This window comes from Daldinia decipiens (genome assembly GCF_022478715.1).
Source record: "Daldinia decipiens strain CBS 113046 unplaced genomic scaffold F4813scaffold_25, whole genome shotgun sequence".
Taxonomy (NCBI): domain Eukaryota; kingdom Fungi; phylum Ascomycota; class Sordariomycetes; order Xylariales; family Hypoxylaceae; genus Daldinia; species Daldinia decipiens.
Window position 1 is genome coordinate 83,835 of NW_026054568.1, and position 25,572 is coordinate 109,406.

The 25,572-nt window shown below is 46.3% G+C and overlaps 8 protein-coding genes across 8 annotated transcripts; 6 read left to right on the forward strand and 2 right to left on the reverse strand.

The window, feature by feature from the left end:
* Positions 1-49: 49 nt before the first annotated feature.
* Positions 50-1,703, reverse strand: F4813DRAFT_365060 (ribosomal protein L18e/L15P). Its single transcript, XM_049243882.1, has 3 exons — positions 1,592-1,703; positions 1,096-1,294; positions 50-951 (listed from the first exon to the last, which is right to left on the reverse strand). The coding sequence occupies exons 1-3, from the start codon at positions 1,621-1,623 to the stop codon at positions 733-735; spliced, it is 450 nt and encodes a 149-aa protein (XP_049097992.1). The 5' UTR covers positions 1,624-1,703; the 3' UTR covers positions 50-732.
* Positions 1,704-2,192: 489 nt separating this feature from the next.
* On the forward strand, positions 2,193-5,224 carry F4813DRAFT_142425 (DNA repair helicase). Its single transcript, XM_049238853.1, has 4 exons — positions 2,193-2,511; positions 2,559-3,017; positions 3,067-3,774; positions 3,840-5,224. The coding sequence occupies exons 1-4, from the start codon at positions 2,362-2,364 to the stop codon at positions 5,142-5,144; spliced, it is 2,622 nt and encodes an 873-aa protein (XP_049097993.1). The 5' UTR covers positions 2,193-2,361; the 3' UTR covers positions 5,145-5,224.
* Positions 5,225-5,465: 241 nt separating this feature from the next.
* On the forward strand, positions 5,466-6,982 carry F4813DRAFT_365062 (thymidylate synthase). The gene is made up of 2 exons (XM_049243883.1): positions 5,466-5,667; positions 5,762-6,982. Exons 1-2 carry the CDS (start codon positions 5,582-5,584, stop codon positions 6,618-6,620), a joined length of 945 nt encoding a protein of 314 aa, XP_049097994.1. The 5' UTR covers positions 5,466-5,581; the 3' UTR covers positions 6,621-6,982.
* F4813DRAFT_142441 (uncharacterized protein) lies at positions 6,871-8,616 on the forward strand. Its single transcript, XM_049238854.1, has 2 exons — positions 6,871-8,412; positions 8,482-8,616. Exon 1 carries the CDS (start codon positions 7,121-7,123, stop codon positions 8,366-8,368), a length of 1,248 nt encoding a protein of 415 aa, XP_049097995.1. The 5' UTR covers positions 6,871-7,120; the 3' UTR covers positions 8,369-8,412; positions 8,482-8,616.
* A 490-nt stretch (positions 8,617-9,106) lies between these two features.
* Positions 9,107-10,021, forward strand: F4813DRAFT_142448 (uncharacterized protein). The gene has a single exon (XM_049238855.1). The coding sequence runs from the start codon at positions 9,243-9,245 to the stop codon at positions 9,903-9,905; it is 663 nt and encodes a 220-aa protein (XP_049097996.1). The 5' UTR covers positions 9,107-9,242; the 3' UTR covers positions 9,906-10,021.
* A 20-nt stretch (positions 10,022-10,041) lies between these two features.
* Positions 10,042-12,348, reverse strand: F4813DRAFT_365072 (gaba permease). Its single transcript, XM_049243884.1, has 3 exons — positions 12,060-12,348; positions 11,116-11,791; positions 10,042-10,994 (listed from the first exon to the last, which is right to left on the reverse strand). Exons 1-3 carry the CDS (start codon positions 12,204-12,206, stop codon positions 10,189-10,191), a joined length of 1,629 nt encoding a protein of 542 aa, XP_049097997.1. The 5' UTR covers positions 12,207-12,348; the 3' UTR covers positions 10,042-10,188.
* Positions 12,349-12,640: 292 nt separating this feature from the next.
* Positions 12,641-14,181, forward strand: F4813DRAFT_365077 (3-oxoacyl-reductase). The gene is made up of 2 exons (XM_049243885.1): positions 12,641-13,577; positions 13,663-14,181. Exons 1-2 carry the CDS (start codon positions 13,077-13,079, stop codon positions 13,918-13,920), a joined length of 759 nt encoding a protein of 252 aa, XP_049097998.1. The 5' UTR covers positions 12,641-13,076; the 3' UTR covers positions 13,921-14,181.
* Positions 14,182-14,869: 688 nt separating this feature from the next.
* F4813DRAFT_391018 (glycoside hydrolase family 61 protein) lies at positions 14,870-16,038 on the forward strand (the record flags this gene model as incomplete). The annotated part of the gene is made up of 9 exons (XM_049247098.1): positions 14,870-14,987; positions 15,069-15,104; positions 15,157-15,260; positions 15,326-15,354; positions 15,410-15,483; positions 15,542-15,583; positions 15,649-15,866; positions 15,927-15,971; positions 16,027-16,038. The coding sequence occupies 9 exons, from the start codon at positions 14,870-14,872 to the stop codon at positions 16,036-16,038; spliced, it is 678 nt and encodes a 225-aa protein (XP_049097999.1).
* Between the last annotated feature and the right edge of the window lie 9,534 nt (positions 16,039-25,572).

Genomic DNA, 25,572 nt, shown 5'->3' on the forward strand with positions numbered 1-25,572 from the left:
AAAATATAGATTTAAATCCAGCGTTATATTAAACCGCAGTTGTTACATATGTACATACTCAGAAAGCCAGATATTTACTGTCTACTAATACTCTGTACCTAATCCTCCTTACATAACCGGCTCAGATATAGAAGTCCCCTCCTAAAATTTAAGATTATAACAGGGTCTTACGAAGTTTCTAATTGACCCTCTATGAGCCGTCTCAATTTAAATACTCAGGGTTTGGTGTCCACAAAGAAATAGTAAGGTTTACTGGCTCAGTACATAAGTGGTAAATAGTAAAATCCATTGTTAAATTACGATCCCCAAACATTTAGACGGTGTTCAAGGTGTTCAAGTTATCTCACATTCGGGACACTGGGTATCAGAAGCAGGCTATGCTCGTTCACTACGGTCAAAACTGTTATCTGTAGCAATTACCCACTGAAGAGAAGAGTACGTACGGCCTTAGATACCTAGCCTAGTACTCTACAGGACCGAGGCACCTTCGGCAAGCCTCTCTGGCCAGCTCCTGAAAATCGTAATTAGGCGCTAGGTCGCCTTCTGAATTGGGTAAAATGCATTTTTTGTATTCAGCTGAACTCCATTTCGTAGAATCCGATCATGCCATGCGATGCTCGAGAAAGCCTAAGACTACCTGCTATATGTGCAGGTCCGTGAGTTACAACCGTCCCAAACGTCAGGTATCCGTTCCCTTGTTCCGCAAATAGAAACCATCCCGCCTGCGCATTCTTACGCGACCAGCTCAACAACACCACCAGCCTCCGTGATCTTCTTCTCCGCTAACTTGCTGACCCATCTTGCTCGGACAACTAGAGGGACTTCGGGAATTCGGCCCTTGCCGAGGACTTTGGAGTAGCCTAGGGGAAGGAGGTCGATAACAGGGACGGTGTCCTTCTTCTCGCCGGACAGGTAAGCATCGCGGGTCTCGGTGGGGATGAGCGACCACAGCTACAATACACCACGTCAGTAAATATATCCAGATATGAATTGCAACAGCTCCGAAACCCTTGTATTGAACAGGAAGCGACGTCCTGCGGTGTTCGGTATTTTACAGTATCTGGAGGGGGCAACATGTATATTGAATTAACGTACCTTGTCGAGGTTGATGACAGGCTTCCAGAATTGGTTCTGTTGCTTGTGGAAGTATCGCATACCGACCTTACCGAAGTAACCGGGATGATATTTGTCGATGTTCGTTCGGTGGTGGTGCTGACCACCGGCCATACCACGACCACCGGGATGCTTGCGGTGCTTACCAACACGACCGTGACCGGCCGAGACGTGGCCACGGCTATCAAATAGTTAGCACACGAATAAGAAATAATAATAAAATCAATTGCTGCTCAATTCGTCGCGCCGGATGCCATATGTATGCCTTTAATTATCATCCTGGCGGATTATCATAGTAGTATCATGCAATCTTCTTAGACACCATCTTCGCATTGCTTTTGGTTGTGTTCTCCTCATGTTGTCCCTCCTCTTCGCTACTACTCGATTGAAATATCCAAAAACCATGGCATGATAAAGGCGAGCCGGCGCGACCATAATTGCAGCAACAAATAATGAATTGAATTCGGTAATAACGTACTGCTTCCTGGTCTTCGACAATCTGGTAGGCATTTTGTCGGATGAGTGGCTTGGTTGTGATGTGTTGAAATTGCCTACTCGAGGTGGGTTGCGAAGATTAGGGCGGGTTTTTGTTGTAATAAGTTTGTGAAATTCTCTTCGTTTAATTTTTTTGGGTAGGGTTTGGCGCTGTGGAGTCCAAGCCACATAAACCTACCTAGGAAATTTTACTAGCCACTGATTATCCCACTTTCACTTCTTGACAACCACCAACAAGCCACACAGAAAAATAAGGTAAACGTCCATTCATGTACCCACATGTACACCTGCATACGGGCACTTCTGTTGTTTCGTCTCAAGCCAATTACATTTCACAATTACAACTTACCGGATAACATTCAGGCTACCAAAGACGGCACATACCCCTTATTCAGTTCCGTTGGAATTGTATGAGAAGATACATAAGGTGCCTATTTAGGGTATACAATCACATATTATATCCAGGGACTATCCTGAAGAACGCATAAACCCTAGTGAACTTGTAGATGGCTTTTAGCATAGATGTACCTGGAGTATTCGAGGCTCGGAGCAGGTGTGACTTTTGTGCAAAGGGTGTATGAGTACGCTCTCGCTGGTTTTGCCGTCGAAAACATAATTAACGTTCTCAACCATCATAAGCCTAAACTCCGCTGCACTTGAATCATTAAAGACTACATATTGAGAACTTGCTCTAACCAGAAGAGTTGCACGAAGTAATTTGTGCTATTCAGGGTTAACCAGTCAACTTCCAACATGGAAGAGATAATAGGAGGAGTCGAGGGAATCGACTTCCATCACCCATATACGCCATATGATGTACAAGAACAATTCATGAACACCACATATAAGGTCTTACAACAAGGAGAAGGCCAAATTGGTATTCTCGAGAGCCCAACTGGCACCGTACGTCGATGTTCAGATCCAACTCTTCTCTACGCTAACATATTCAGGGGAAATCTCTCTCGCTCATATGCGCTGCTCTTACCTGGTTGCGTAACCACAAGAGATCGAAGTTTGAGACTTCAGTTGCTGAGGCTGCCCAGGAGTTTAAGGATGAGCCGGACTGGATTATCGATCAAATGCTAAGGCGGAAGAGAGACGAGATGCTTAAGCAATGGGAAGAAAGAGAGGCGCGGCTGAGAAAAATACGAGCCAAGGAAAAGATGACAGAAGAGAGAGGATCCAAGCGAAGGAGGGTGGAAGATGGTAACACTAGAAAGAGTAAGATTGGTAACGACGATGATGACGATGAGTGGCTATTAGATGAAGACCAGGACGAAGATACATCCCAGGATAGCGATAACCTATCAGGATTCAGCAAGGAGACACGCAATCTCATGAACAAGTTAGGCCTAGGAAGCCTTCAAACCAAAGAAGAGGGCGAGGAGATGGGCGAAAATGAGATCAAGGCACGTTAGCTCGCGGGTACTTCTTATGGCTTAAACTGATTCATCATAGATCTATTATACCTCGAGAACGCATTCGCAGTTGACACAATTCATCTCGGAACTACGCCGACCAAAATTTCCGGCATCGTTACCAGATTCTCTTCTTGGTGATAACTCGAGCACCTCATCGGAAGGCATTAAGCATCTCCCGCTATCTTCCCGTCAACGACTCTGCATCAATCCGTCAGTCTCTCGTCTCGGCTCTCTCTCCGCGATCAACGATCGCTGTACCGAGCTTCAGCAGCCAAAGTCAAAGGATAGGTGCCAATTCGTACCGAATACGGACAACCTAGGTTTAACACATCAGTTTCGAGACAGCGCCCTTGCTACTCTCCCGGATATTGAGGATCTCTTCGAGCTTGGAAAGAAGCTACATGTGTGTCCGTATTACGCCTCACGAACAGCAGTTCCTAGTGCAGAGATCATTACGCTACCCTACCCTTTGCTTTTGCAAAAGACCGCTAGGGATGCCCTCGGTATCAAACTGGAGGGCAACGTAGTTATCGTCGACGAAGCCCATAATATCATGGATGCGGTAGCTAGTGTGTACGCCTCGGAGATCAGCCTGAACGAACTAAAGCGAGCCAGGCAAATGCTTGGTGTGTATGTTAAGAAGTTTGGAAAGAAGCTCAAGGGCGAAAACCGAGTCATGGTTGCGCAAGTCGCCAAGGTTGTGGACGGCCTAAGGGTATGGCTAGAGAGCGCATCGGAATTAAAGGTGAGACATAAACTTCTCATTATTATCAAGTTCTTGGATTGAAACACTAACATGTATGCTCCTAGAGCGACCAAGGAATAGTCGACCCTAACGTCCTTCTAAGGTCCAAGGGCATCGATCAGATTAATATGTATAAACTCATTCAATACATACAAGACTCAAAACTCGCGTATAAAATCGAAGGATATATTGCGCAAGCCGAGTCTCAGGGCGCGGGAGGTGTTTCCTCCACGACACGGTCAACGCCTGTTCTTCATGCTCTCCTCTCATTTCTTGTCTCTTTGAACAACCTGAGCTCTGAGGGTCGTATTTTCTATCACAAAGTTTCCCAGGATGATATCAAGCTCTCTTACCTCCTTCTTTCACCCACGCACGCATTCTCTTCCATAGCATCAAGTGCACGAGCAGTTATTCTTGCCGGCGGCACCATGTCACCATTCGAGGATTACACGGCACATCTTTTCCCGGACTTGGCACAAAACAAAATCACGACTCTCAGCTGCGGCCATGTGATTCCATCATCAAATCTTTGCGTTTGGACATTGTCATCTCCGAGACCAAAGACTGCTACTAGGAACATGGAGTTCGAGTTCAGTTTTCAGAAGCGTAGTGACAAGTCGATGATCTACGAGCTAGGAATCGCGATCCTCAACATCTGTACGGCTGTTCCAGATGGTGTTGTTATTTTCTTCCCTAGCTACGGATATCTTGACGAAGTGGTGTCTGTATGGAGCGAGACCAGTACCGGCCAGCCTAAACCGCTATGGGAGAAACTACAAGCTAAGAAGGCCGTATTCCGCGAGACCAAGGGAGGATCAAGCGACGAAGTGCTAGCGCAGTACAGTGAGGCGATCCTTGGCGAGAGTAACCCCGGCTCTCCACTTAATAGAAACGGAGCCTTATTGTTAAGTGTGGTTGGTGGAAAGATGAGCGAAGGAATCAACTTTTCTGACCGACTAGGCCGTTGTGTGGTGGTGGTCGGGTTACCATATCCGAATATCCATTCGCCGGACTGGAAGGCCCGGATCGAGTACATCGAGTCGACCACATTCGAGCGCATAAAGGCCACCAGTCCGTCCATGTCCAAAAGCGAGGCTCTCGTAGCAGCAAAGCAGACGGCTCGCGATTTCTACGAGAATGCATGTATGCGTGCCGTGAATCAGAGCATCGGGCGCGCTATTCGTCACCGAAACGACTACGCTGCCATTGTGCTAGTTGACCGGCGGTTTGCAGCCGACCGTATTAAAACCAAGTTACCTGGTTGGATCCGTGGTGGCTTGGTCGAGGGGAGCGAAAACGAGGGATTGGGACAGATGATGGGAAAGCTTAGCAGTTTCTTCAGGGGCAAGAAAACGCTGACGGACGCTTAAGATACGTGATGATAGGGGGAAAAAATAGCCATCATCATAATCATAATCATAATTATAGTTTTAGCAGATATGTATCTGGGTAAGGTCCAGATGGTTGTCAAGATGTGTATAACGGTATATGTGCAACCCCTAATACCCCTAATATGTAGCCCCTGAATAGGTACCTATGTACAATACCTCTAGAACATCCCACCATGACCCCGCGCTATGTACCTAGGATATGCTTATCGATAGATACCTAGGAGGTAGCTTCTAACTATTAAGAGGTAGTTACCCTATTAAACAAGACGCGTTCCCCGTCGCGTTATTAATAAATATTTTCTTTATTCTACGTTGTCCGTCACGAATCCGCAAACCTCCCCCTCTTCGGCTGATTCGCTTGCAAATTGGTTTAATCCAATTTTAGAGAGGCTACAAACATCATATCATTCATCAGGATGGCATCCTCACCACGGCACGAGGAGTACCAATACCTCGATCTCGTCCAGAAGATCTTAGATCACGGGGAGCGTCGACCAGACCGGTAAGCTACAGCTTTATCCTCCCTATTTACTGCCCAGCATAGCAAAAGAACCCCCAATATAGAACCAATTTCTAAACCATAACTCCCTTTGTAGAACCGGTACCGGGACATACTCTATCTTCGCCCCCCCACCGCTCAAATTCAGTCTCAACGATAACGGCAAGCCGATTCTACCATTATTAACGACGAAGCGCGTGTTCCTGCGTGCTGTAATCGCGGAACTTCTATGGTTTATCGAGGGAAATACATCATCGACATCGCTCAGCGCTCAAGACGTTAAGATATGGGACGGCAACGGGTCACGGGAATTCCTCGACAACCTGGGACTCAAGGATCGTGAAGTTGGTGATCTAGGCCCCGTCTACGGTTTCCAATGGCGCCACTTCGGTGCTGAGTACGTCGATGCGCGCACAGATTACACCGGCCAAGGCGTCGACCAACTAGCCGATGTCATCCACAAGTTGCGCAATAATCCCTACGACCGCCGCATGATTCTCTCCGCCTGGAACCCGGCCGACCTGAAAAAGATGGTGTTGCCTCCGTGTCATATGTTCGCGCAGTTCTATGTCTCGTTTCCGAGACAGAATAGAGACGGAGAGGACAACGGAGAAGAGAAACCGAAAGGTCATCTTCACTGCCAATTATACCAGCGGTCCTGCGACATGGGACTCGGTGTTCCTTTCAACATTGCGAGCTACGCGCTGCTGACGCATATGCTGGCACATGTCTGCGATCTAGTCCCTGGTAGTCTAACGCACGTTATGGGTGACGCACACGTGTACATCGACCACGTCGACGCCTTGAAAGTGCAGCTAGAACGCGAGCCACGTCCATTCCCAGAGCTACAGATCAAACGCGACAATGATGGCTCTATCGACGGGTGGAAAGTGGAGGACATCTCGGTTCTAAATTACGAACCCCACAAAACGATCCCGATGAAGATGTCTGTTTAGCCTGAGACATAGAATTACTTAACCTAGATGCTAGGAACATCTTGACTATTAGATTTATAGAGGATAAGTACCTAAGGTAGCTTGAGTCAAGATATGGGACGATGATGAATGTATTACGTGGGAATGATAGGTACATGTATATAGGGGATTGGATTTCGTTAGAGGCATAGCCAAGAAACGCGGCGCCGTGAAACTAGAAGAGCTGAATATATTACCTCTCTGTAGGTAGTATATGGACGTAGTAGACCCCGTGTAAAGATGTATCGTTTAAGCATACATATTTTATAAATTTCTCATGTTGATTAACTACTTGTAAATAAACTGTCTTTCAAACAATACCTAGAATATCTACTTTTTTTTTCCAAGTCTATCATTAGTAGGGCTGAATCAAACATTTTGCTAATTACCTCTTACATGAAGTCACAAGTCATAAAGCTAGGTATCAATTGCCCACGATACCAATTACACAATTTCAATTTCTATATCAACTTCTCGCCGTAATGTCAGACGAAAAACCCTCCATCTCCGCCCTTGCAAAGATCGCAGAAAGCGAATCCCAGAACTTACAAGCTCATGCCGATAAAGTTGTATCTCTGGAGTTTTTTGCTGATGATGCTTCTCACCATAAATTATTCAAGGACTTAAAATTCCCCAACCTTGAAAATCTCTGGCTAGATGCCTCAGATTACAATGACGATGCATCTTTGAAACCGTATCTTCAACCTAAGCTGAAGCGCTTTATTTTCTACGGAGGACCCATCTCAGATTCCTTTCTAGACAAGCTACAGGCTTCTTGCCCTCTCCTAGAAGAACTACTCATCGACAACCCGCGGGACCTCATTTCCCCTAAGGGTTTCCTTCAGTTCCTTAATGGCGCTAAAACTCTGAAGCGAATATCAGTTATGTACGGTATGAGCCGAGCCGTAACCGACTCCGTCATTATTGCTCTCGCTACGAAGCCCGGCCTTGAAATTTTAGAGTTCCAGGAACTCATCACTGCGGACCTCGCCTCGAGAATCGTCACAGAACAATCCCGGAACGACGTCGAGGAAAAGCTCCTTCCACAATTTCGTGAATTCATCTGTGTTGCGGAGCCTGGCGGACTTACAAGCCTACTGCCGTATCTATCTAAGCTTACTCGCCTAGAAGCGAATATTGTATATGAAGGCTTTCCTCTGACCACGGTACAGGACCGCGTAGTCCACAACATTGGCTCGCAATGTATTAACCTACAGACTTTGAAGTTGGAATACAGAGCTATAGAGGGTCAACATATTCATATCCCCTCAGAGGCTCTTGTCAAGCTAGCACAGGGGCTTATCAAGTTAGAGGAGCTCGGCATTTCTGGCAATAAAGTCGAAGCTCCAGAATTCGGAGATTCTCAATTTGCCAGTATAATACAAGTCCAGCCGCGCCTCAAGGTCCTACATCTGAAATTCACATGCTACCTCACGGAATCTTCATTAGCAGAGGCTGCCAAGAACGGCGGGATGCGGCTAGAGGAACTCGAACTCAACGGGACCTATAATCTCCTAAACCTAGCAGGTAGTGATGTTTCGTTTCCCCAGTTGTTGTCGCTCGAGCTCGGGCAGCTAGCACCATTACCTGTCACAGATGATGCGATAGCCAGAGAGGCAGCTAACGTTGCTCGACTTCTAAAGAAGATTGCGCCTAGATTGGAGTATTTTGACGTGATGTCTGGGAACACCGTTAGTGATATGGTATCTTACGAGCTGGATGAAATATAACCGAATTACTATACTTAGTAGTATGTGCTTTATTCGTACGCGAGGTATTTCACTCCTGGTCGCTTATACGGACTCAGTTCCTTAGCTCACGAAATATCACACTACGAGAGCAGATGTCGAAGTTCAAGCCACGGCCTCTATATATCATATTAGAACCAATCAAGAAAAAAAAATACATATATGGCGTTAGCAAAGAGTATCGCACGCAATAGCCTGACACGTGTACCTATGTAGGATAGGAGGAGAGACAACCCTTTCCCACTACTCTAATTCTAACGCCCAGCCTAGAAATTTGAGGGTGCCAAGAGATGTCGGTTGTCCTATATTCAAAAGTCGTTAAAGATGTCAGTTTACGCATTGATTCCGCCATCCTATCGTCATTCTCAAAGGAACATGATCCCTGATCTTACTGTTGCTAGAGCCAGACTAACCTGTCAGAATTCCTTCTCCAGAGCTGAATAATATATAGAGGGTGAACCTCTTATCCCGCACCGGATCATCACCAACAGACTCGGGGTGAATAATACATTGGATTCTTCCAGGAGGCAATGGTAAGACGCCTAGCGACAATAAAATCCTAATGCTACTCAACTTCTCTGACGTAATCGTCGTCGAATCCATCAACAACTCACCTACCTAATACAGCTACAAGGCATAATGCGCGTTCAATCGTGGCCCTTCGATACCCCGTCGAAGAGCTACTAGCATGTCGACGGTTCACATGGGGTAGACATAAATGCTAGCGCAATCATGCCTAAAGGAGCCAGAAAGCAGCTATATAAATATCCTCATTATTTTCCCAGCAAAATGCTATATCATGGGCACCTATACTAGTAACTACCTAGCTAACATCAACAACTAGAATCAGTAAACCATGGCTCCCGTAACCGAAATCGTCATCCACACTCTCAAACCAGGCACAGACGTGGAGACTTTCTACAAGCTCTTCGCAGTTATCAAGGAGCACCCGGGCGCCCAAGCTGTGCGTATTTCTACCGTGCACGAGAATCCCGAGCAGGTCGACCTCTTTATCGACTGGGACAGCATCGAGTCGCACCAAGCCCTCCAAGCCCAAACAGAAGCCTACAATGCCTTCATTGACCAGGTCAAGCCACACGTTGCTAAACTCGCTACTGTAGTCCACGCAGAGCTGACTCCGTTCCCGCCCACCGTGCTGGATAATGTCGAGGGCAAGGGTAAATCACCCGTTGCCCAGCTTCTACTCACCTACTTCGCGCCCGACACCGACGCAGCCAAGATATTTACCGAGGGGCAAAGATTCGTCTCTAAGCTGGCTGGCGCGAGCTTCGCGGGCTTGACGGGCGAGTCCTCTCTCGGCTGGACGGTCGAGAAGGACGTCGACTTCAAGGGCGAGAAAACCCGTGTGCTAGTTATTATTCTGGGCTGGGAGAGCGTCCAAGCCCATTTGGAGGCGCGCGAGACAGATGCTTGGAAGAGTATAATTGGCGAGTTCCAGGGCGCTGCAGAGGGCCTTAAGGGCTTTGAGGTCACCCACGTTAGTACTAGGGCTATATAGGGCAGATACTAGGTTAGGTCGATACTTAGAGAGCTCAGTGTCCTCGTGTTAATACATCAGGATGTTGATACATAGATTAACGATTCACGAAGAGAGACCACATTTGCGATACTGCACTGCTTATCCTGCCCCGTCCTGCGTCGATGTGATTTTATTAGGTTTAGTTCTATTAGGTAAAAGGGGGCCATTCGCATGGTCCCCTAAATGTCTAGACTATTAATACAGAAACGGTAGTTTACCTTTCGATTCATCAACTTGAGGAGGTAGCTAGACCTATAAAATATCATACAATCTTCGAATCAGACCCTTCTTTCGTGCTTGCTTCCTTCCCTCCCACCTCTTCGTCTAGAGATTGTCCCCTAACAACCCCTACACCATGGTCAACCATTTCAGACTTCAAGATCGGGGGCCCAGAAAAGTGTTTGCGGCCCCATGCAAAATACCAAATGATACTGATGGCTGCGAACCCTGCAAATACCACACTGGCATAATTCATGGTGGAAGCGTCCAGCCCGGTGAGATTAGTCGGCATGCAGAACAAGAAGATGGCAAGGATAATCCATAGCAGCGTTGTCACGTTGATAATAAGACCAAACCGACCAAGTGAAAATGAAGCATGTTCTAGCTGCTTCCGACCGCCCATAACAGAGACCAGAATTGGCAGTCCGTACGACGTTGAGAGACAGATCGTAGCGACTCCCGTGAAGCTGCTGAATGCTGCCGACGAACCGAAGTAAATGAGGCCTAATAAGCAATCTACAATCGCCGATAGAGTGAGAGCCCATAACGGGATATCGAACCGCTTATCGACCTTACTCCAGAGACCAGAGCCAGGGATGGCGCCGTCGCGTGCAAAAGCGTAAGTACAACGGCTTGAGGCTGTTAAGGCACCAACGCCGGCGAACAACCAAATACCTAGGATAAGGAATAGCAATCCGAAGCCACCCCCGGCACTTCCAGTTGCCGTCTTGAAGATGAGACCAATTGGCTGACCGTTCGCGACGTCAAGGAGCATTTGGACATCCGGTAGCACGAAAAGGACGGGAATTAGATAGATAAGGCCCGTAAGACCGGCCGCCACGACTGACACTATATAGTATTCAGAGTTAGTTGGTTATTATTATTTAAAGCGAGTTAAAAGGATATAATATCGTATAATGGGAATCTCACACGACAAAGGAAAGTGTATATATAATTGTAGATTACTCACAAACAATAGCCTTGGGAACTTCGCGCTCAGGCGACTGTACTTCCTCGCACATGGATGCGACCATACCGTAGCCCGTCAGCACATATGCAGGCTGTAATAGACCGACGAAGAATGACCAGCCGACTGGCCACCCTGACGCCGAGGCATCATAGTGTGCAAACACGAACTCGCCACTTCTCTTGGTCGGCGACATGACCAGGAGAACGATCAAGATGATGACGATGGAGGCACCAGTCCAGTATATGCAGACGGTGTTGATAAGATCCAAATATTTAGAACCAAAAATATTAATCAAGTAGCACACGAGCATAACGGCCCAAAACATAAGGATGGTCTGCCATTCGTTGGCAACAAACTCCTCGTTCCATAGCGAAATGGCACTGAGAATCAATTGCGCACCACCGAAGTTGATAGAGAGGGTGACGGTCCAGTTACCAACCAGCGTCAGCCAACCTGTGGTCCAACTCGCGATCGGGGCCCAGCGAGGCGTTGATAACAGTGCGGCCCAGTAGTAAACACCACCTGCAGTAGGATACACGGAACAGATTTCGGCGAGCGAAGCAGCGATGGCAGTCGAAAGAAGAGAAAGCAGTACCCAGCCCCAGATGACAGTGACGGATTGTCCGTTTGCTAGCGATATGTAAAATGTAGTACTAAGACCGTATGGAACGGCCATCTATTATGTGTATTATGTGTTAGTAACATTGTATGAAGCTATCCAGAAGTTATCTAGAAGTTATCCAGTTATGTGACGACTATTGATATATGAGTCGCGAGACGTCATCGGGATAGGATGCAATATAAATATAGTTCTGCTGGAAAGAAGGAAATATTTATATAACTAGTATATAGTAATACGTACTATCGACTAATTAGTATTTGTCTATGCCAGAATGAGGTTGTGCTTTTTTCTTTTTCTTTTTCTTCTTTTTTCTATACATACCAATAGCAAAGGATAAGCCAAGCACCGAAAGCATACTTAGACTTCGAGGCAACTCGGCCTTGTAACCCATCTTGGCGAGTGCGTCATCTGCTGCTGTCATATCGACAGACCTGCGCAGTCCAGCGCTGGTAATAGATTGCCTCCCCATCGTCAAGTCGTTATGAATGATGAAACATAAAAAGATGATGATACGAAAAAAAAAAAAAAATGGTAGATGAGCACTACGAAGTTTAGGTATGAGTTTGTTAGTATATACACTACAAGGTCCCCTGTCGAGATACTGATAACATGAAGTTCTTATCTCTAAACTAGATCCTTTTCATTAAATACAAGGATACCGTAACTCGATTATCCTGGTTAGACTTATCAGCAATCCATTCCCCAGGAGTTACTATTCCCCAGAGACGAATATGTACATAGTATTTAATTACCGTCCACTAAGCTTGATGCGGCATCGCGTACGGCCTCACTTCTCATCTCAGCTAGCAATCTCTCTTTATCTTCTTTATATTACATAGTATAATTATGAATATATACTGTACATATCTATTAGATGTATATCTAGGTACTAGTAATTATAATTGGAACATAATCCATTTCCATTACAACATCTCGTAATATATTAACTAATAGTTATACGAAATATAACGTACACGAATAATTCTTGTCCAAAACTGAAAGCGACTACAAAACGACGGCAATGTTTAAACACGTACGAACCTGCAAGAATCTCATAGTGAGAGGGGATCTGGGAGGATCTTCGTTAATGAGTCCCGAGATTTCACGATAGTCCAAATTCCCCAAGTTCCCCAAGTTCCCCAAGTTCCCCGCACGCTATTCGCCGTCATCTTACAGGCGCGGCATAATATGAATTCGGCAGCTCTTGAACGTTCACTCGATGGCTCGGCTTAATAAATCGACGAATTTCAACGAGACTCTCGCCCGCGTAGAAATAACTACCTAACATAACCTATTTAGGAGCTTCGATAAGCAAAGAGACTCTGCAGTAATCACAATCATGGCTCCTCGACCCCGTCTGGAAGGCAAGGTCGCAATCGTGACAGGAGGCGCGTCGGGGTTCGGCAAGGGCATCGTAGCTAAATTCGTGGAAGAAGGAGCTCAGATCATCATCGCCGACCTCTCAGAGGAAGCCGGCAGAGCGGCAGCCGAGGAGATCGGGTGTAATTTCGCAGCAGCCGATGTGACGAAGCGCGAGGACTGGGGACGTCTTCTTCAAACGGCTCTGGACACGTTTGGCCAGCTTGACATTGTGGTGAACAATGCCGGAGCGACGTACGCCAATAAGCCTACCGAGGAGGTAACGGATAAAGACTTCGACCTCGTAATGAACGTTAATGTTAAGTCTGTATATATCTCCACTAGCGTTATCGTGCCCTACTTCCTCGAAAATAAGAGACCGGGGAGCTTTATTCAGGTTGCTTCTACCGCCGGTGTTCGACCGCGCCCAAGGCTTACCTGGTATAATGCATCGAAGGCAGCTGTGATTAATGCTACAAAGGTATGGGGAGCCGCCGCTACCATCCTTTTCCTCTGACCCGGCACAGTTTATCTAAATCGTAAATGTTAACCGTGACATATGATAGACGATGGCAGTCGAATATGGACCTCAGCAGATCCGGTTCAACGCGGTCTCTCCGGTCATTGGAAGCACGGGCATGACACACCTATTCATCGGCAAGCCCGACACAGCTGAGAACCGCAAGGCGTTTGAGTCTCTGATACCGCTAGGTAGAGGCTCGACTCCGGATGATGTCGCTAACGCTTGCTGTTACCTAGCTAGCGACGAAGCTGCCTTCATCACCGGAGTCAACATCGAGGTAGATGGAGGGAGATGCGTTTGAGAAATTCCCTCGAGCGACTTATGAAGTCATATTTGAACTTGCGCATAAGGTGATAAGAGTTGATGACTGCTCGGTCCGAATTTATTTTCCGGGAATTGAGCCCGCAATGATGGAGTTGGGTATCATTTTTGTTATTGGCTGTAGTATAAATATTTAGTCGATAACTATACGATATACGATATTTCCCGCATGAAGTGACTAAAATAGAGTCACCTCTTAATTGACTAGGTTTCCCAAGCATTAGACCATTCCGCTACGCGAAACACATCTTATTCCCAGATATTATTTCCCAATCGCTTCTTCAAATCAGAAACTTAACGTGATAAACAGGGTATAACTTGGCCATTTCTGGTTGTGATGAGCATAGGCCCGTCCTCTTCAATGTTCTCCTATTATTGGTCATCTGCATGATGCTTCCTGTTTTACGGTGCGGCGCGTAATATTGGCGTACCCGGCAAGGTGGGTTACGGTAGTTGGCATTTATTGGTATTATATTAAGTCGAAATATGTTGTATCGACCTGCCAAATGGGTAGAATTTCCAACGTCCTTCCGGTATTGCCCCTTTCGGACACTTCACGGCCTCCTTTTCTCCACAGATACCCCACGACAACCCATGAGGCCACGCCGCGCGCTCTCGCATACCGGAAAACCTCTGTGTTCCGCATGTAACGGGCCTGCTTTGTCGCAACAGTGATCGCCGACAGTGGAACGACGGTCCGTTCGAGCTACCTCTGAGATTCCGGGATAGAGGATCACGATTCCAATGGTTACAAACAATGTTGTTGGCGTCTGACCGGTGACATCACTGATAATGCGATCCCGGGACACCGGTACTTGATAATCTATATAAAGTGCCTCTTTGCCGTCTGGGAAATGTTATGCAACACTGAGCACAGCACCATCATCGTTACGGTTAGACTTAGACTTCATAACTACCCCTTGCCCATCATGAAGAACTTCGCCAACATTGTCGCCGTTGCTGCGCTCGCAGCCAACAGCGCTTCCGCTCATTATATCTTCCAGCAGCTCTCGCTCGATGCCACTCAATATGCCCCGTTCGAGTACAGTACGTCCCGCGAAGAGAACCCGTTGCTTTGCCGTTTAGTCAGAAATAGGAGCAAAGACTAATATGATCCGGTTTCAATAGTCCGACAAAACAGCAACTACAACTCTCCTGTTACAGGTACGATCTAAACATATTTTCTCCTTTTCCCGGCTTACACTGAATGTTGTAGATTTGGCTTCGAACGACCTGAGGTGCAATGTTGGTGCCCAGGGTGCCGATACTAAGACGATAGACGTGAAGGCCGGTGAATCATTCACTTTCACACTTGATACCGTATGTAATTCATTTTGTATATGTTTTGTTTATTTGTCTAGTATTATAACTGACTTCTTCGCCAGCCTGTGTACCACCAAGGGCCGATCTCCATGTACGGAATTATCGATGTGCTTTGTATTCTAGCAAATATACTAACAACCAGCCAGCTACATGTCTAAGGCTCCGGGAGCTGCCTCCGACTACGACGGCAGTGGTGAATGGTTCAAGATCAAGGACTTCGGTGAGCCACCTCAAGTGCTTAAGCCCTCGGTACTTCAATTACTAATTCTTATTTATAGCTCCCGACTTCTCGGGTGGCGAAGCTAAGTGGGATATGTCCGGTAAGCATAATTTCCCGCTATAAGGGACACATTTTACGAAAGCAGAAGCTAACAAGGTTATATAGGCTCATACTCGTACACCATCCCATCGTGTATTGAGGACGGCGAGTATCTCTTGCGAATCCAGAGTCTCGCAATCCACAACCCGTACCCTTCTGGCATTCCCCAGTTCTACATCTCTTGCGCCCAGGTCAAGGTGTCCGGTGGCAGTGGTAGCTACAACCCTACGACTGCGCGAATCCCTGGCGCTTTCAAGGAGACCGACCCTGGTTATACCGCGAACGTGCGTTTCCTAAGCCTAAGGCCTTTACGGCGATGATCAGATATGCTAATATTTTATTAGATCTACTCCAACTTCCACGAGTACACTGTCCCCGGCCCTGAGCCCGTAAGTCGCCCCTCAGAGCACATATATGTATGTTCCAAGTACTGACTATTTCTAGATGACTTGCTAGATTCTTTTTGGGTTTTCCGGTGGCTCTATTCGTGGGTTCTAGGGTAAAGGATAGGTACGGGCGAGGCTTGGTGTTTGAAATCGTGGCACTTTTATCATTTTATCTTGCTTGGTAAGCCCTGATACAAGGCTTCCTTACACAACGACATACTTAGATTTAGTGTTAGATAGATGCCATATTAGTTATCAAATATCTCGTTAATGGCAACGCTGTATATCCATCTTACTAAGGAGGCGTAAGCTACGTAGCCAATTTTCCTTTACAATGCCTACGATATAAAGCACAATATGCGTATTTCCAATCAACCAGCTCTTGTCACAAGGTGAAACTAAACAACATAGAAACAACTTCGTTGTTCCGCCAAGAACTCTAATCCTAAATACGAGATTCTGTATCTATACATACCTTTAAGTAAGTACTGAACATGTTCTTTGTTCTAGATGTTTCATATAGAATCCTGGCAGCTCTGTAAACATCGAGTGGGTATTACGCTATGACTCAGGCATATATTCTCTAGCGATGGTTTGCAAACGAACTCAAGCTGCGGAAAGCAGTGCGTATGAAAAGGAGTATTTCAAACGCAGCAGGATAGGATGATGATGATGTGGTTTATCCCCCTTCCTTCGCCTCTGTTTACCAATCAAATTACAATAGGTCACCTACTATTAAAGCAAGTGTTTTTATTAGGCTTCTTGTCCCATTCCACTTAGGATCATAAACGAATATTCCAGTTATCACATTAAACTTAAAGCTATAAAATTATGGTAACGGTTAAATAAATGTTTTAATAGAAAGCTTGCTAGAATATACTAACTCCAGGCCTCAAGGGAATGCGTTGTATTAATTTTGTTTCATATTTCGTTTCCTGTCCAAATAGCAGTGAGGATCTCAATAGCATCTGGTGATCTTCCTATGAGAGATAGCCATCCTCTTAGAGGCTAAGCCGGATACTTATTATAGAAAGCTAGAATGGAAACAAAAGACTTAGTCATTCCAAGGAAACAATTTCTCTTCATAAGAGGCAGGTAGGAACGTAAAAGACCTATCGCAAAGGGCTATAACCTAGTCATTCTATGTGTAATATTCTAAAAGACATTGTTTCTTTTCCATGTTGAATACCTAGCCATCGCGATTATGAAACTTCGAATCACGCTCTTTAACTGTTTGATAGTAAGATATGTAAATTTTGTAAAGCTGCAGTAGAGTCATACACGCGCCCTACGATGGATTTCAAGTTAATCGTTATGGTTTTCAATACATTGCATAACTACATAGCAATCTAAGGGAAAAGAAAGCAACTCGTATCGGCCTGGTCATGTCGCCGCCAAAGACAGCGAAGGCAGTCCAGGGTTTGAATAAGGCTGAGCAACTAGGAGTCCAACTAAGCCATTGCCTACCTTGATTAGACCCAACTACTGTCATGATGACATGCTGCCTCTAGCAAGCAGATGATCGTGACCCCCATCAACGCATCAGCCTACCTCCCCTCAACTCCCCGGATAGAAATCGCCTCAAACAAACAGACTACATAAACACGACAACACGCAATCCGTCTGCCCACGGTGGCGAATTCAGCGCCACAGTTGTAGAAACAAGGCGTCAGGCTACCGCTTCTTCAAGTGTGATACAGCCCCTCTACATCCCTCCCAAAAGAACGAGGCCTCTCACGCCCACGCGCACGGACAAATACGTAGAAATCAACACAGAAGCGAAGGGAACGGCCGGGACATGTCGACTGCATACCCACTATACATACATCCACTCGTAGATAACTAGGCAGCCGTCACGCGGCAGCTAAGTGACTAATACTCCCGCACTCCGAATTCGATGGTCCCCCGTGGACGCGACGACAGGGCGCATAGCCATGGGGGTCGTGGGTGTGGATGGGTTGTGTATTGTATGTATGTACCCCGGGTACGACCGTACGTATATATACCGGGGAGGGGCAGGGATTTCTGACGGCTTGCCTTACATACATATGCCGGGCTTATATATACATACTGTGTTGGGTATAAGCTGCTCTTTCTACATAAGCCTTTCCCGCTCTAGGAATCTCTATACGACTACACAATACTACATAATCATGAGTAAATCACAATCGTAGATGAGATGGTAGTATAGTCCGGAACCGGAACTCCTAGTATCTTGATACTTGGTCAATGAGAGGACTTGCAAAGGTTTGGAGTTAGAGTAGAGAACTCATATACTTACTCGACAGCCGAGTAACCCAAGTAGGCCAATACACGTTCAGGGCCGAAATCTGACGAACTTCGAAAGCTGTTAACGAATATGGATACCCACACTTCTTTTTGTGTATACTATTATATATGTGACAAAAGCGAATAGCTACATGCTAACACCAAGAGCTTCCATTGGATAGATCTATTATATCCCGCTCAAAGTTGGGTGGCCTATCGCCTGATTCTGAGACTTTTTGTTTCCGCTATATCCAACTTAACATGTAACTCAGTCTTATATAACACAAGGCCTGCTTATGTCGATAGTGACATCCCTCTTGCACATAACCGGCGTCTAAGGAAGGCAATATCACCACATTCCATGTAGTCATATGTCTCTCATACTCCTCGGGGCCACTTGCGTTTATTATAATTCTTAGAATGATCTTCCAACTTATCTCTAAATAGGCAGGTCGGGCTTCAACGTTGCCGCTGGGTTGGACGAATCCGCCTTTTCTTATACGAGACTCATATTGCCCACCTTCCTCCCGTGGACGTATCACCCTTGATAGAACCTGCACGTCATGTAGACATGCAGCGTTATATGACTTTCTTACTGCTGGTTTCTCTTTGCTTTTGCGTGTCCTGTATGGGGGACTCTTGTGGAAAAACATGGATCTAGCAGACGGGCGAATATCTCTGATTATGTACCGGGTTAGGTTACACCATGGCCGTCCAGGAACCTAACTCAGGATCAGGATGGTACCGAACACCAACGGACGTACGATACATCTAAGAACCGAGACTATCGGATGTGACCACTGCCAATCTGTGGCGAAAGAGCTTAACCTAGAACTAGTAGGTTCGTTTAATGAGCGACGGTATGTACTCTCTGCGGAGACGACGGATACTAGAACGCGTTCTGCACGCATTACAGGTGCAAGAGCTTGCGTATGTCTCATCGTATCCATACTGCATGTGCATGGTTGATGGAGGGCTACTGTGGGGATGGTGCATCATGAGATAGCCAGGCCAAGCTCAAGAGGGTGCAGGGGCCCTAGGCTATGCAAGAAGTAGTGGAATCTCGCAGATCAGAGGATCTCGACGGTCTTGACAGTCGATCAGATTTGCACCCTTGCAGGACCGAACCCTGTTCGGATAATCGGGAGACGAGGATAACTTGTTGCACTGCAGCGGAGAGAAAAGGGTGTCAAGGATGTTTAAGCATAAGACAACAGCGTCATGGGATGTAGACCCATTTTGGTTGAAGTATACGAGAACGGAAATTAATGGACGATCCTTCGCAATTTGATAGATGAAAGTTGGGGGGCTCTGTTAGAAATGGAGAATTCGGCGATAGTACAAGAGATTAAAAGATAGCCGCAATATTGTTTGACAACATTATGTTTAGGAGACTACTCGCAAAGCTTGTTCGGCAACCTAGGTTCCTTAAGCTGGGTTCTAAGCAAAGGTGAAAGCTTTGATGGTAGCAGCCTTGTTATTGATAGGGCATCTTTAAACGACCCCCGAAGAAAATAGACATTTTGCATACCTGACTTGAGAAATCGTACGCTAGGAGACAGAAATCGAGCAGACCGAAGTATACTATGTATTACCTAGACGTGGTGTATAGCCTGGTGGGAGGATAGCGGGATGCCATATGCAGAACGATGCAACAGGGCTAGACTGCTGACAGGGACTTATGATGGTGTGGAGATTTCATGTGCAGCAGCTCGAAGTGGTGAGTGAAATTGATTGGTGATTTGTTCGCTAGAAAACGGTGTGGCCACACCGTGAACACTTTGGGAGTGGTGGCTGACTGGCTGTACATACAAGGCTGGACTCATACTCGCTTAGGCGGTTAAGCAATCTCCGGAATAACCTCGTTTTTGGAGGGTCATGGGAGATGAATAACGACAATGAAAATGCCCTTGTTCTCCTCGGAGCTGAAATGTCTAGAAAGAGACGGGGTGACTAGCCATATACAATTTCATACTAATATTAACATGGCCATATGACTTTGTGTTAGCAGTAAGCGACTAACCTAGCGCTTAGCTTCTAGACTCGCAAATCGAAACCTGAGCTAGTCGTTCTACATATTACCGACCTGAAGAATAATCAGAATTGATCATTGTTCGACGAAGAGTATCGGGGTGTGGCGATTGGCAACGGCTAAGCGAGGGTCGTGTAAGTCACAGAATCCATACTCCCTTTTGAGGAGTAGTCTGTGATAATGATATATACTGCTAAGAACACTATATGTAGCTACATGCCATATACATGTAGTTATGTTAGATCAGATGTAGAGGCTTATATGATTGGCTGCTTTGAAGAGCGTCGGACTGCTTTTGGTAAAAGATCTCTAGCTCGGCCCAGAGGTTCACCGAGAGCTTCTGGCTCCTAGGGATTGGTGGTGTTCTAAAACAAGGCAGAAGGGTTAGTATTTGGCGAGGAAGAGGATATGACGGAATCAGTACGTGCTGCCTGGGCTAGAGGGGCGTGGTATTGACAAGTAGGTTCCATATTGAAGAATCAAGGCTCTGCCCTCCAAATACTACAGCAGTCGGTAATCATGTCAAATTCCCTGTTTAGCTGATCCCGGTTGCCCCAGATAAACTCTCTTTTGTCGGCAGTTGGGTGATCAATTTTATATGATTGTTTCCCGGGGTTAGGAGCGGATAGGCACGCAACGAGGTCTAAGCAGGGCGAAGAACGGGATGAACCATGACGGCAAGGCGATAACGTCGCATCCGACAACCATAATGACCTCTGCAGCGAAGTATAACCCTGGCTCCGATCACTGTCTGTCACCGTCTGATGATGGAGCTGTACCATAGATAGGGGGTGGATCCCGGCCGTCGTCCGAACTGTACCATAGTACTGCGTATGTAGTTGAGTATACCTGTGTATATTTGTAAAGTAGAGGTATCTAGGTTACTATGTAAGTGGTACCCCTCAGGCAAACGAGTTTCTTGTGCCGGTGTGTGAGTGGGAGAGGTGGAGGATACTTACATAGGTAGGTATGTATTGAAAGGCAAGCGAAGAGGTGGTGGTGGTGGTGGTGATAGTGATGGTTGCAAGTAATGGTGGATAAGTGGATTTATCATTTGAAGACGCGTGAGGCGCCAATCAAATGCACTGCCGGTTGGGGGAGCATGACAGTGGATCTATGTACTTAGTGACTTGAAGTTAGGTAGTTGGGTATATGAGGTATGTATGTAGTGGGCTGAGTGGGGCGGTCACGGAGAGAAAGATTTCCCACAGCAAGACTACAACCTGGAGATTCCAATTACTCCAACTGGATGTCGGGGCTGCGGGGCTGGAGGGGTCGTCTCCATATTAATGCGCCACTGACGCCACAATTAAGAGGTCCGAGCACATGGAGACCTACTAAATTTGGTATTATGCATTGTACCGTATCTTGTGTAAGTACATATGTACCTAACAATACATCCCATCATTGATTACATCAACATCAATCGTCTCAACTTGGGATCGTTAGGTACCTGGTTTCGTTTCAACTACACGTATCACGAGTCAACTTTGTATTACCTATTTGGAACGACCTACGCTACTTTAATTCGCATAAACATACTTCCTGCACAAGAGATATACCAATATCACTTTCATATGCATACATCTACCTAATGCACTAGGTTACCTATCTATCGGATATCTTGGTTTGTAGATCGGCCTCTATGTTGATGTCGATGATAATACTTCTCTAATCATACTATAACTATTCGCTAGTGCGGGCAGAGGCGACCTCGTGGCAGCACACCGATGCAACAAGGTCGAAGGCTGAAACACTTCCCCGGTTTATCAATACCACCGGGTCATTAAGACCATACATTTGATGGCTTGGTGATTGGCCTTATTTTTACCCCGGACCATTCATTCCAATTTGGTCGCCTACGATGTGGCCCGATTCTTCGACATGCGTCGGGTGCTTGCTGATGATATTCGAGAGGAGAGACCGGTTAGATACCAAGCACCTAATGCCTCCAGTATTAAAGCATTGTGGAGGCAAGGTTAGGATAAAGGCGCAAAACGCGGTATGCGATAAGTGTGTGCGTTATATGGACGCGTGCGTGCGTGCGTGCGTGCGTGTGCGTTAGGTAGGTAGGTATGCGCGTAGTCTGTCCCGGTCTCACTTACACGAGGAATGATAGAAGCGCGGGAACTATGGCTGCAGTCGCCACTTATGCGCCTTCGTCGCTCATCCGATGCAAGTTGTAGTTAAAGATGGCGGTGATCGTCGTGAAATCCAAGACATCAGCGAAACAAGTAAACATCGTCTTCTTCACCATATCGAGATAGATACAACATCGAATTTGCGCGGCAACTATCTTAATTTCTATGTTAGAGAAGTCTAACCGGTGGCCGTTGCGCACCGTGCTGTACGTCATGCTTCGTCCGAGTTTGCGCGCCGGCCACCCCAATAGTGTCGGTCAATACAGGCTACTAGTGCTCACTCGTATCATGACCATATGACACCTTGAGGGCATAAATAATTGTTTAGGGCGGCCCCCAAACACAAGTTTCCCGGTGGATGAGGGCTAAGTTCCTAGCTTCCAGAACCACCTACTTGGGACGTCTCAAGTCCCATCCTCTTTTCCTATAACGTCGACCTGCATTTTTGCTATCCCGATTATCCATATACTGGGCGTCGAAATCCTACGAAATCTATCAGCTCTTTGGCCAATACCGCTTCGCCGTAAGTAAGCGTTGTATCGTTGAGAACGAAGAGTCTTTAGCCTGCCGAGATACAAGACGGAGATACGGATTTTCCCTGGCGAAGAACGGCTAGGGAAAAAGCAAATGAGAATACCTACCTACCTACCGGTCACTAGTATATCTGATATGTCACTTACCTAGGTAACTTAGTTTTCCAATAAGGCAAGCTGCTGATCACGGACGCTTCGGGACGTGTACGAGTGAGCGACACCCGTCTTACCACCCTTGTGTCCATTTGCGGGTTACACCTCGTACCTATATCTTTAGCCTCACTCAGTCGACACAGTATTGCCAGAACTATGATCATTACAAGATAAACTACCTCATAAGGTAAGCAAACGTATTCGGGTTAAAGGAACGTTTATTACGATGGCTTATGCCGAGCTCATACATCTGACACTTTGAAAGGTTTAGGAACAAGAACACATCGTTGCGTCATCTTTTAGATCAACCCTCGCTTTTCCCCAAGTCGCTTAAGGGCGATCCATCTACTTGGCACCTGGACTATCTCTGGTCTAACTTGATTCAAATTGTCCGTGCTCGCGTTATACCGATTTTATTTTAGGTAGTTCAGCGCTTCACCGATCTGATTTCCCCCAAACCCATCATCTATGGTTGACCTGATTCAAATTCGGACAAAGGTGTATTTGATATAAGAGCAATTGACCCCGCGACATCTCATTTGCTAACCTCGAGCGTGGTAACCTTAAAAGCCTACTTTTCAGGTCTTGATTGATTGGGTGCCACGCGTCGGGTTTCAAGGCGAAAGGATCCATCATCAGCATATATGGGTTTCTTACCTTACCCATCATCTCATGCATACAAGTGGCCAGCCGTTCGCTCGCATTACATACTTTTCTAGACTCGCTCTAATAAGTTGGTACCAGGACAGTGTTCACCGCCTTTGGAATAGCTATCCATTTTACCAGGGCGTTGTGAGATTTACGGGCCTAAGGCACAATCTTAACCCACCCTTCAACTTTTTGGTTAGATGGGGATACCACTCCTCTTCTAACTACATACATACATTTGTACATGATCGTGAGACGTCGTGACGATCCAACTCACCGTTTCATTACCTGTGGATCAGTTCATGTCGCAATCCCTCATCTTGCAATAGAAAAGTCACGGGACCGGCGAAAGCCGGGTGACCGATTTTAATAATCTAGTCCCCGTCTGTTTCTTTGCAACCCAACGGCGCTTCAAGTTCCTTGAACTGAGCTCGCGTACTTGAGTTGTTGGAAGTAACAACGAGACCCCCACACAAGGCCATCATCCCCCTGTAGACCTAGCCCCAAACCTCGCAAGTCCTGGACTTGTCTCCTGGACTTGTCTGACATTACCCTGGAGCCATTCCTCCGTCCCTGGATAGTATCCAAGAACGAGAACTCGTTCAAGGGTCAGCCGAGTCCCTAACGAAGGAATACGCGGAGACACCGGCTTTATGGCTTTATTTGTAACTACACCCAGTACTTACGAGCGGCTTTGAAAAGAAGCAGTGCCTTGCGTCTACTTGCATATGATCCTTATCTTTAGCGGCACGACGTTTACATACCTATTTGGCAGCTACCCTAACCCCCCTCGTCGATTACTACGTTAACTGCCCAGGCCTACCCTCTGGGTTCCAGGTTGACATAGCTCATATATACAGGGCGCAATAGCGAAAAGTAGAGGGCACAAGCGTCGACGCAACTTGACTGTGGCCTCGTGGCTGGTTAGAGTCATCCACCACCTTTTGAGATATACTATGTACTGGACGGGCAGGCAGACGCATCTGCGGGTTCCTGGAAACACCTTACCTGATCCGGTTTCCTAGTACCTCGTTACATTCCACACGAGTGTCTTGAAGTAGGCCATCAGCTTACAAGTAGATGACCTCCGTCCGTGTCTTACGAATCATCAACGACTTTGATTCAGCCACTGGAGAACACCAGTATAAGAATCGGAAACCAAGCGTAACATTGATTTCATCATTAAAGCTCCGCGTCACCATTGTCACGAATTCCCCGATTTTCCGGTTGTGATACTCTCTTTTGACCGGCCAGGAAGTTTGAAGAAGAAACAAGAAACAAGAAACAGAACCAGATAATCAAAAACTTTACTACGGATTCTATATAACTACCTAACTAACTATATTCTTACCTCCATGTCTCTTCCAGTCTGCCTCCTACACAAGTACATATAAGTACCTCTACTCAATCCTCATCTACTTCATTTTTATTTTTATTTTTATCTTTTTAGCCTTTTCAAGAAACCGAGGTCTCTTATCTTACACGGCTTACCCCCACATTTATATTCATAAAGTGAGGGCCCCTCGAACCCCTCTTGTCCTTCTAGGTCTCTTTACATATCACGGCGGATTCCCTTAAGTTTGCCCTGCGAACTCCGCTGCGATCGCTCACCCATTCCAATTAGAATCCGGTAAGCCACTGTAACCCCCCCTTCTCTTATCCCCCAGGTCCTGAGGTTCCATCTTCCTCAACTCCCGTCTAGCTTAACCTAGGTACCCAAACCTTTCAAGCTTACCAAAAACTAACCTACCCTGTCACGGATTTACGTTTTGGGCTAATAATAATTAAAGCTCTCTTCTAACTCTTCTCAACTTACAACTCGACTTTGC

Bases quoted from the DNA above. Each gene is read 5' to 3' on its own strand.
- F4813DRAFT_365060 (XM_049243882.1), bottom strand. From the start codon at position 1,623: ATGCCTACCAGATTGTCGAAGACCAGGAAGCA. The intron at 1,295-1,591 runs GTACGTTATTAC...ACTATTTGATAG, and splicing joins TTGTCGAAGACCAGGAAGCA to CCGTGGCCACGTCTCGGCCG. The intron at 952-1,095 runs GTACGTTAATTC...GGTGTATTGTAG, and splicing joins CTGTCATCAACCTCGACAAG to CTGTGGTCGCTCATCCCCAC.
- F4813DRAFT_142425 (XM_049238853.1), top strand. From the start codon at position 2,362: ATGGAAGAGATAATAGGAGGAGTCGAGGGAATCGACTTCCATCACCCA. The intron at 2,512-2,558 runs GTACGTCGATGT...TAACATATTCAG, and splicing joins TCGAGAGCCCAACTGGCACC to GGGAAATCTCTCTCGCTCAT. The intron at 3,775-3,839 runs GTGAGACATAAA...GTATGCTCCTAG, and splicing joins AGAGCGCATCGGAATTAAAG to AGCGACCAAGGAATAGTCGA.
- F4813DRAFT_365062 (XM_049243883.1), top strand. From the start codon at position 5,582: ATGGCATCCTCACCACGGCACGAGGAGTACCAATACCTCGATCTCGTC. The intron at 5,668-5,761 runs GTAAGCTACAGC...CTCCCTTTGTAG, and splicing joins GGGGAGCGTCGACCAGACCG to AACCGGTACCGGGACATACT.
- F4813DRAFT_142441 (XM_049238854.1), top strand. From the start codon at position 7,121: ATGTCAGACGAAAAACCCTCCATCTCCGCCCTTGCAAAGATCGCAGAA.
- F4813DRAFT_142448 (XM_049238855.1), top strand. From the start codon at position 9,243: ATGGCTCCCGTAACCGAAATCGTCATCCACACTCTCAAACCAGGCACA.
- F4813DRAFT_365072 (XM_049243884.1), bottom strand. From the start codon at position 12,206: ATGGGGAGGCAATCTATTACCAGCGCTGGACTGCGCAGGTCTGTCGAT. The intron at 11,792-12,059 runs GGTATGTATAGA...TACACATAATAG, and splicing joins TTGGCTTATCCTTTGCTATT to ATGGCCGTTCCATACGGTCT. The intron at 10,995-11,115 runs GTGAGTAATCTA...AATACTATATAG, and splicing joins AGTTCCCAAGGCTATTGTTT to TGTCAGTCGTGGCGGCCGGT.
- F4813DRAFT_365077 (XM_049243885.1), top strand. From the start codon at position 13,077: ATGGCTCCTCGACCCCGTCTGGAAGGCAAGGTCGCAATCGTGACAGGA. The intron at 13,578-13,662 runs GTATGGGGAGCC...GACATATGATAG, and splicing joins CTGTGATTAATGCTACAAAG to ACGATGGCAGTCGAATATGG.